Source organism: Chrysochloris asiatica, unplaced genomic scaffold (genome assembly GCF_000296735.1).
Source record: "Chrysochloris asiatica unplaced genomic scaffold, ChrAsi1.0 scaffold00439, whole genome shotgun sequence".
In the NCBI taxonomy this organism is placed as follows: Eukaryota; Metazoa; Chordata; class Mammalia; order Afrosoricida; family Chrysochloridae; genus Chrysochloris; species Chrysochloris asiatica.
In genome coordinates, this window is record NW_006408957.1 from 440,411 (window position 1) to 449,667 (window position 9,257).

Sequence of the window (9,257 nt, forward strand, 5' to 3'; positions counted from 1 at the left end):
TCCTCCAATGTCACCTTCAAGTGTGACCCACCCTGATGGCCCACTGAGTTGCAGCTCTGAGCAGACCTCCCTCACGTTCTAGCCACCTTCTAACATACTTTCCTTTACCTTTCCACAGTCCAGTGTCCAGCCCCCTGGGCTCCCTGTGTGACCTCGAGTGGCCAGCACGGTGGAAGCATGGGGTGGCCTGCAGCAATTCATCGTTTAGGGCCCAGGTTCACGGACAAGGACTCTCTCCCCGGGCTAGTGCTAGCGGGACTTGCTTATTGCCCCAATCAAGGGTCTTGGGAAGAAACTACCGGCAGGGCCAGGGGTCTGCTGGGATCGCTGAGGCTTCCGTCCAGGAAGAGCCTCTTATGTTTATGTATGACAGCCCTCCGGCTCTTACGTATCAAAGAGTCGGGTATGGAAAGACGGGGATTGAAGACGCGGCGGCCCACACGGACTGTGGCACCGACTCTGACCTCTAACCGCACTAGGAGGGGAGGGCGGGAGGAGGAGGAGTAGACAGGGAGGGGCCAGAAGCAGACGGGGCGGGAAGAGGAGATGCGCATGCGTTCTGAGCTGCTCACCGCCCAGCTCACAGGCTGCTGCGTCACGTGATCTTTGTCCTCCCGGCCGCGCGCACGCCAGGTGATGAGAGCCCGCCCCTTCCCGCGCACGCCCTGCACACGCACGCGCACGCGCCGCCGAGCAGCCCCGCCCCACGCCCCGAGCCATGGCGTCCGAGCGGCTCCCAAGCCGGCCCGCCTGCCTTCTCGTGGCCAGTGGCGCTGCAGAGGGTGAGTCTCGGGTTCCAGCGCGTCGGGGTCCTCTGGGGCGCGGGCTGGGACGGTACCGCAGACAATTCTGGGCGTGCCGTTCCGGGGTCCCCGTGGTCAGCGGCCCACTGGGGCAGGACGAGGCTGAGCCTGCCTGAGGGGCAGTCGGAGGCCCAGGGGCGGCGGTGCACGGCCCTCTCTTGGCTGCCACGATGACCGATCGGACAGGGGATGCCGCCGGCTCAGTCCCCTTGCAGCCTGGGGGTGAGGCCACGGGAGAGTGGGTGCCCTGGATCCCAGGCTGCAAGTGGGGTGAGGGTGGGTGCATAGTGGTGAAGAGGTCATCGGGCTTGGCGGGTGGGCAGCCGACCCCAGCACTGGAGGGACCTCGGCCGCCAGAACGTCGGCAGCGGGCAGGGCTTTTCCCAGGTTCTGGGCTTAGGATCGTGGCTCTTCAGAGGTGCAGGTGGGTCCTGCCCGCCAGGTGACGGACAGGAGCCCTGTGTGGGCAGGAGAGGGCCTGGGGTACAATCAGGGAGCCCTGTGAGTACCGACGGAGGGAGATCAGTACAGGCAGGGACAGAGTGGATGCGTCTCTAGGGAAGGTGCAGACTGGCAGGTAGGGGACCAGGAGGGTTAGGGGCTGACCGCAGCCAGGGCAGGACCCTCTGGAAAGGGCTCTGGGTGTGTGTGTGTGTGTGTGTGTGTGTGTGTGTGTGTTGGGGAGAGCCTGCGGGGCTGACGTTTAGCCTTGGCTGCCCCTGGACCATCCATGCCCTCCAAGCCTTGGTCTCCTGCAATGCCACCTGTCAGGCGGGGTGGGCTGGCCTGGGACCGTTCCTCAGGGTCCCTGGACGGGGTCTCCACAGCTGGAGGGTGGTCCTTGTCCACAGGTGTGTCGGCCCCGTCTTTTCTGCACTGCTTCACACTGGCCAGCGCTGCCTTCAACTTGCAGGTGGCCACCCCGGGGGTGAGTACCGTGTTCCTGGCCCTTATTCTGCTTGGAGGGGTGATGGTGGTTGTGTGCCATGGAGCCAGCACATAGCGACCCTATACAGGGTTTCCGAGGCTGTAAATCTTTACGTGAGCAGAAAGCCTCATCTTTCTCCCTCGGAGCAGCTGGTAGTTTCGAACTGCTGCCCTTGAGATTAGCAGCCCGACTGGTAACCACTAGGCTGGGTGCGCTGAGCTTGGGTGGGCCCTGCCTGGGCAGCCTGGAGAAGGTAGCGCCGTGCGTCCTGAGGGCTCCTGGCGGCGTGTCCGGCTGACCTAGTCTCTGCCTGCAGGGAAAGGCTGTGGACTTTGTGGACCTGGACGAGAGCAGTACACGCTGGGCCCAGGACTTCCGCCTCAGGTCCTATGCCAGCCCCGCCAAGCTTGAGTCCATCGATGGTGAGGCCCCTGCGGGTGGGTAGGTGAGGTCCACTTGGTCTGAAGCCCCCTAACCCTTTCCAGACACTGCTGCCCCTGGCTAGCCCAGGCACCCTGTGCCCTAACCTGTGTCTGCTCACAGCACCAGAACAGCTGACCCGGAGGGCAAGGTGGCCAGCAGACCCAGGCCTGTCCAGGTCATCTGGGGCAGGAGATCCAGAAAGCTGAACTGTTTCTCTCCTCAGGGGCTCGCTACCATGCCCTGCTTGTCCCCAGCTGTCCTGGGGCACTGGCCGACCTGACCAGCAGTGGGTCCTTGGCCCGGATCCTGCAGCATTTCTGCTCCGAGAGCAGTAAGTGACCCCTGGGACTGGGGAGACTGGTGTGGGAACCGGGGCAGCCCAGGGGCAGTGTTTGGGAACTGGGAGTACTGGGGTGTTTCACAAGGGCAGGCGCCCGTCCACATGGTAATGGGTGGGTCTGCACCCTTTTGGAGCGTGTGTGCCCCTGGCTCTGTGTGCCTTGCCTTGGCCCCATGGCCTGGCTGGGCCCCCTGGCTTCCCTCGGCTGGCTCTGGTTCCTATGGGAAAGTTTAGCCTGTGCTTTGGGTTGGAGCCAGGATCTGAAGGGCTGGAGAGGGGCCGCTCTGTGTGGACTGGGTGATGGTGCGGCCGCTGGCCCTGGGCCAGGTGCATTACGAGCCGGGGGCTCACATGGGAACCTTTGTCCTGGGTTGGGGCCTCCTGACCCCACACAGCAGGCAGGCTGCCTTAGCCATGGGAATGTCCCCCTGGTGGCAGCATCCTGGGAGGAAGGGAGGGTTGGGTGATCGTGCCGAAAGGCAGTATTCTGGGGGACTGGCTGGTGATGGCTTTGGGTTGGGGGCTCCCAGGAGGGGTGTGGCAGGCTTGTCCTCTGATTGCATGGAGGGAGGACATCCCTGCAGCGCCTCCTTGTGGGGTCTGTGCACCGATACATGATGGCCTAAGCCCCCCAGCATGGTGTAAGGCAGTAGGGCCAGCTCAGCACCTGGAGGCTCCGGAGGGTCCCTGATGTCCTTGGCGGCTGGTGACTGGGACTTTGTTGACCTCCCTGGTTTATAAGCTTTTCTTGGTTTCCAACCCTGGAGAGGACGTGAACTCTGAACCACTGCCTGGTTTTGCAGAGGGACCTTGCCTGCAGAGAGGAGCTGGGGCTGGGGCTGGGGTGGTCAGGGAGGTGGGAGAGTGGTGCTGGGGCTCAGGGACCCTCAGCCTTGCTGTGCCCACCTTCAGAGCCCATCTGTGCGGTTGGCCATGGTGTTGCCGCCTTGTGCTGTGCTACAAGTAAGGACGGAGGCTGGCTCTTCCAGGGTTACAGCATGACGGGGGTGAGTTCTGCCCACCCTGACGCTGACAGGCCCCCTCATGGGCAGTGCAGGTGCTGTGGGGAGGGGGCTGGAGGGACACAGGATGCTGGCAGTGAGTGTGTTGACGTGGCCCCCTAGGGTCTGTGAGGAGGTCTCTGGGAACAGGAGAACCCGGGCTTCTAGGGTTAGGGTTGCTTGAGGCTGTGGTCTGTGCCCAGCTGGTGGACAGGCAGAGGCATTGCAGTTCAGGACAGGACAGATGGGCAGAGTCCGAGGATTAAGTAGTGTTCACATCCCTGTGTTACCTCCAAGCCCCACTGCTGGGGCCCAGCTGCCAGCCACCCCCCCAGCATGCCCTCAGTGTTTTTGGGGACTCCCCCTCACTCTGTGGCTGTCAGTGGCTCCTGCAGGCCAGATCACAGAGCACTGGCCTCCTCAGTGTCCCCCACACCCTCCGCCACAGCCTTCCGTGTACGAGCTGGTCCGGGCGCCTGGCTTTGCCCGCCTGCCCCTGGTGGTGGAGGACTTTGTCAAGGATGCGGGCGCCAGCTTCAGTGGTGAGTCGGGGCGTGGAGGCATGGACAGCACTGGCCCCCTGAGCTTGGCCCAGGGGACCTGGTGGCCAGTGGCTGTGTGGGATCCTGACTACTCTGATGGCCCCTGGGTGGACAGGAATGGGTAGTTGCTGTATGGGTCTGGTGGGCGGCCATGCTTGAGCATCTACTCTCGTCCCTGCAGCCAGCGAGCCGGACGCTGTGCACGTGGTGCTGGACCGCCATCTTGTCACTGGCCAGAACGCCAGCTCCACTGTGCTGGCAGTGCAGAACCTGCTCTTGCTCTGCGGTAGCCGGTAAGGCCCGGCCGATGGGTGGTTGGGCGGTGGGATCCTGGGCGAGGGCACCCCAGCCGTGACCAAGTGTGTATCCCACAGGAAATGAGGTGGACCTCGTCAGGAGGCCACCACCGAGGACCCGTGTCCACAGAGGAAATCTTTGGACACCACACCTTGGAGCTGGGGGCATCTGGCCTGTGATGAGCTGACATGCACCTGGCTGGGACCCTTTGGGCCCCCACTTCTCCTTAGTAGGAGGCGAGACAAGGACCCTAGGGCCATAGCCACTGTGGAACCCCTGCCGAATGCTGAGTTCAGTTAGCGTGATGGGGGTGGGGGTGGGCGTCCTGGGCTGCTCTGCTCTTTGGGGGCAGGTAGGCTGGCGCTGGCTCTGGACACTCCCCTCTGGCCATCTGTACCCACCTGGAGATAGCACCATGCAAGCCCGAGCAGGAAGACCAGAGCAGCCACGTAGGCACTGGACTTGGGGGCCAGGACTTATCTTGCTGAGGGAGGAGCCTGGCGGGGGGCTGTGGCTGCTGGGTACAGCAGTTTCCTGGGGGCCACACTCCAGCCATACCAGCGGGGGATGGGAAGCAGCCTGCTGGAGACATTTTACCCCTAGCCCAGAGCGTGGTCTCAGAATGTAAGGGAGCATCTCAGTGGGGCAGGGAGGTCACTGTCCATTGGTGGAGACTCCTGTGGTGGGACAGCCAGCCATGGGCAGGCCTCTGCTGTTTGACAGGAAGGGACCAACCTCCTGGCCTGGGGAGCCTTGAGTGGCCCTGCCCCTGCTCCCACTTATGCCTGCATCTGCCTAGAAAACTTAAGGTCATCTTTCCAGGGCATCTCTGCCAAGGGCCAGGTTGGGGCTGTGGTGGTTTGGGGGGGCTCAGTTCCCATAGACCTGTCTCATGGGGGTCACCCATGGTCTCTTCCCCAGTGAGGACATCGTGGTGGGGGTGGAGGGCTGCCCACCAACTTGGGGAGAGGGGAGCCCTCAGCTGGGAGGGAGGCCAGTGGAGGAAAGAGCCCTGTATTTACCCAAGAGAAATAAAACTGTCTGCCTGCGTAACACTTGCTCACCACAGCCCCCGGAGACGTTCCCAGGGCCATCTGACAAACAGCCGCCCACAAGGTTTTCAGTCACGAGGAATGAGCTGGTTCAAGCACCCGGGAGGGGCCCACACAGCAGTGTGATGCCACCCGCCTATAAAATGTGCAGCCCCAGCCCCCACAAGCCCATTCCTGCTTATCTGTGGTGCGGCTGGTGGGTTTGAACTACTGACCGTGTGGTGAGTTGTTCTCATTCTCCAGCACTACCAGGTGTCTGTGTGCACCATCCAGATCCATAACCACCAGATGGCTGGGTGTTGGGCTGGGAGGGACATGCATATAGACTGTGTACCCCGCCCCCCCTTCCAGGCCCTGGGTGGGGAGCCCAGGTAAGAAGCAGCTTGTAGAGTTTGCTGGCTCCCCTAAGCTCACAAAAGGGGTCCTCTAGCCACCTGAGACCTATAGCTCCTGGCACTGGAGGTCTGGAAGGCTGAGCCTGGGCACCTGGGCACTGTGGAGGAAGGCAGAGGCTGCCACCCAGTGGTCAGAACTGGACATGGCAGGCCTGGGCTCCAGGAGCACCCCACTCCTCTACTGACATCTGGCCAGCAAGGGGTATGTAGGCCTGACCACGGTGTGCTCTGCTCCCTGACCCTCCTGAACCTGGGGAGCCAGCCACTGCAGACTCCCAATCCCCAGGCTGCATCACATGCCCCCTGGGAACCCATGCCTGCTGGCCTGTCTGTGGCCCTCCCCTCAGCCTGTCCCTTCACCGACCTGCTCATGCTCACAGCATCAGGAACTCACGTTGCCAGCTGGTGGGCACCCAGAACCCGGGCACCTTCACATCTCAGATGCCCTTCCTAGTGTGGGGGAGCCAGAGCACTCGTGGTCAGGGTGCCTAACCCATTACATGGGGAGGGGGAAGAATGGAAACAGCAGAGGCAAGTGGCAGTTTTAATGCACAAGGCAAAATTTCACATAAAAATCAGAAATCTGTGATCCATCCTTGTTCCAATTGGTAAAAAACGCACGATTCATCACAAGGCTGAGCACTGAGCCCCGCAGCGCTGTCCTCGGAAACTGGCTCTATTTCCCATTTTCCGCACTGAACATGCGTTCCTGGAAGAAAACACAGAGTGAGGGGCTAAGAAGCAGGTGTCCTGGCTTTCCACCCACCAAGTGCAGGCTGCTGGGGAGGAGCTGGGACAGCCATGGGGCCCTGAAGGCACCAGCAAGGCGCACGCACCGTGAGCACCCGCTCCAGCTTCCTGGCATCGGCAGCAAACTTGCGGATCCCATCCGAGAGCTTCTCCACAGCCATCTGGTCCTCGTTGTGTAGCCAGCGGAAAGCCTTCTCGTCCAAGTGCAGTTTCTCTAGGTCACTGGCCTGGGCTGGGAGAGAAGAGGCCTCAGCTTCCCTGCCTGGCACCCGCACTCCGCACAGCTCACACCTGAGAACTCTCGGCACGTACCCGCCTTGGTCGAGAGGGTGGGCACCAGCTTGCTGGTGTCCTTGAGCAGCTCCCCTAACAGCTTGGGCGAGATGGTAAGGAAGTCGCAGCCGGCTAGTGCTTTGACCTCACCCGTGTTACGGAAGGAGGCGCCCATGACGATAGTCTTGTAGCCAAACTTCTTGTAGTAGTTGTAGATCTTGGTGACACTCTTCACCCCTGGTGGACACACAGCCGTCAGCCCACAGGGGGATGTGGAAGCCCCCTCCCCGCCCTCAGCGCTCCTGGTGGACACACAGCCGTCAGTCCACAGGGGGATATGGAAGCCCCCTCCCCGCCCTCAGCGCTCCTGGTGGACACACAGCCGTCAGCCCGCAGGGGGATGTGGAAGCCCCCTCCCCGCCCTCAGCATTCCTGGACGGCGAGCGCACCAGGGTCCTCCAGCGGTTCATAGGCCTTCTTGTCAGTGTTGGCCACATGCCAGTCCAAGATGCGGCCGACAAAGGGTGAGATGAGCGTGACACCTGCCTCGGCGCAGGCCACAGCCTGGGCGAAGGAGAAGAGCAGCGTCAGGTTGCAGTGGATGCCATGCTGCTTCTCCAGCTCCCTGTGGGGAAGGGACAAGTATCATGCCAACAGGACGTTTGTGAAGAGCCAATCAGGAAACGCTCAACTGGGTGTGCTGACCTGGCGCCTGCCCCTCCCCTCCCTCCCCACTTTGCGCAGGGTTGCAGGCGGGCATCCCGCCACATGGAGGCCCCAAGCAGTCCCCCTCAAATGTCCTGAGTGAGGAGCAATGTCACAGTGCCATATGGTTGGAGGCGAGACAAATACGAGTCACTCAGGAAAGGACTGAAGTTCTGGAATATGCTACACAGGTGAACCGAGCGGACACTGTGCTGACCCCGCTCCTACAGAATGTCCAGAGCAGGGAATCCCAGGAGCAGAAAGCAGCCCGGAGGCCACCAGAACGCAGGCACACAGTGCCCGATCACTGACGCCGCTGCCAGCTCCTTGGGAGGGGGCCCCCACATTTCCCAGAGTGTGTTCTGCAGCAGGTTTGTGATCCAGGCAAGACATAGGCCTTGAACCCCTCCACATCACACAGATGGCCAGGCCCGCTGATCTGCGGTGCCGTTGGCTGGGCTCAAATCGCCAACCTTCCGGTTGTGAGCTGAGTGCACAGTGGGTGCCTACAAGGAGGAAGATGCTGCCGACTGGACTTGAGAGGAGGGATGCGGCACCTTCTATGAAGGTGTCTCTCGACTGCGGACTGCGGCTCAATCCCTCTACCCTGCTCCATCTCAGCCCCGCAGGCTCTCCCCCTGGGCTGGGCTCCGACAGGCATACACCGGCCTGCAACCCCGCCCTGGCCCTCATCACATTCGGGCAGAGCGTCTGACAGCCCGTCCTTGGGGACACTCACTGGCCAGCCTGAATTCCTTCCCACGTTGATGTGAGCTTGATGAGGATCCGGTCCTTGCTGATACCAGCCTCTTCATAGAGCTCGATGAGGCGCCGGGCTCGGGCCACCATGGCATCCTTGTCAAAGGAGAGCCTGGAAGGGACAGCACCTGGTGACACCCTGCAGGAAGCTGCCCTGGACCACACTGCTCAGTGAGCGTTGGTTATCTTTATGTGAAAGACAGATGGGCCTTCCATCCCTGTAGGAAGCCCCCAGTCTGTGACCACTCCTGTGGGCTGAGCAGGCCTCGGGGTCAAGCGCACGCCCCTGCCCGTCTGCCCCCGCTGGGAGAAGCCCTCCTACCTCGCATCTACTTCTGTTGACACACGGCCGGGGATTTTCTTTAGAATTTCTACTCCAAACAACACGAACAGCTTGTCAATAGCATTTGTAATCTGTTCCTCCTGTGAGCTGCAATGCAGAGAAGTAGCCGGCTCAGGTGTGCGGGGTTGTTGCGGACACGGGTGCAGCTACAGCACAAATGTCCTTACGGCCCTGCACGTGTCCCCGCCCCCGACACACACACACACACACACACACACACACACACACACACACGCTGGCTGACCGCACACACACACACACGCTGGCTGACCGCAGAGGGCACTGGGGAACTTTTGGAGGTGGAAGTCTAGACCTGGCCTGTGGGAACAGCTGCACAGACAGGTGACCCCACTGAGACCACCCAGCCATGCACTTAATGAATCTGACTCCAATAAAGCCCGGGTGCCACAGTGGTTAAAGTTCTGTGGGAGAAGGATGTGACAGTCTGCTGTGGTAAAGATGTCCAGCCTTGGACACCCTGTGGGGACAGCATCTACTCGATGGAAGTGGACTGCTCTGCTTTTAAAAGCTGTGGTGATGGGCAGATAAGGGGCTGCGGAGACCCCCAGGGGCTGTGACTGTTCTGCACCTTGTCTGGGTGGAGACCCCCAGGGGAGGTGGGGGGCTGTGACTGTGTGTGTGTGTG

The 9,257-nt window shown here is 61.6% G+C and overlaps 2 protein-coding genes across 2 annotated transcripts in view; one reads left to right on the forward strand and one right to left on the reverse strand.

Moving 5' to 3' along the window:
* The first annotated feature begins 718 nt into the window (after window positions 1-718).
* PDDC1 (Parkinson disease 7 domain containing 1) lies at window positions 719-4,334 on the forward strand. Its single transcript, XM_006876980.1, has 7 exons — window positions 719-782; window positions 1,655-1,731; window positions 2,048-2,153; window positions 2,378-2,485; window positions 3,407-3,501; window positions 3,944-4,037; window positions 4,219-4,334. The coding sequence occupies exons 1-7, from the start codon at window positions 719-721 to the stop codon at window positions 4,332-4,334; spliced, it is 660 nt and encodes a 219-aa protein (XP_006877042.1).
* A 2,123-nt stretch (window positions 4,335-6,457) lies between these two features.
* Window positions 6,458-9,257, reverse strand: part of TALDO1 (transaldolase 1) — a 7,030-nt gene continuing 4,230 nt past the window's right edge. Inside the window, exons 3-8 of the mRNA XM_006876981.1 lie at window positions 8,591-8,698; window positions 8,249-8,380; window positions 7,254-7,429; window positions 6,844-7,041; window positions 6,618-6,763; window positions 6,458-6,490 (exon numbers count right to left, since the gene is read on the reverse strand). Coding sequence (XP_006877043.1) covers window positions 6,458-6,490; window positions 6,618-6,763; window positions 6,844-7,041; window positions 7,254-7,429; window positions 8,249-8,380; window positions 8,591-8,698 — 793 coding nt within the window. The remainder of the gene's footprint in view (window positions 6,491-6,617; window positions 6,764-6,843; window positions 7,042-7,253; window positions 7,430-8,248; window positions 8,381-8,590; window positions 8,699-9,257) is intronic.

Excerpts from the sequence above, each read along its gene's own strand:
- PDDC1 (XM_006876980.1), top strand. The coding sequence starts at position 719 with ATGGCGTCCGAGCGGCTCCCAAGCCGGCCCGCCTGCCTTCTCGTGGCC. Across the intron at positions 1,732-2,047 it reads TGCAGGTGGCCACCCCGGGG|GGAAAGGCTGTGGACTTTGT; the intron begins GTGAGTACCGTG and ends CTCTGCCTGCAG. Across the intron at positions 3,502-3,943 it reads AGGGTTACAGCATGACGGGG|CCTTCCGTGTACGAGCTGGT; the intron begins GTGAGTTCTGCC and ends CCTCCGCCACAG.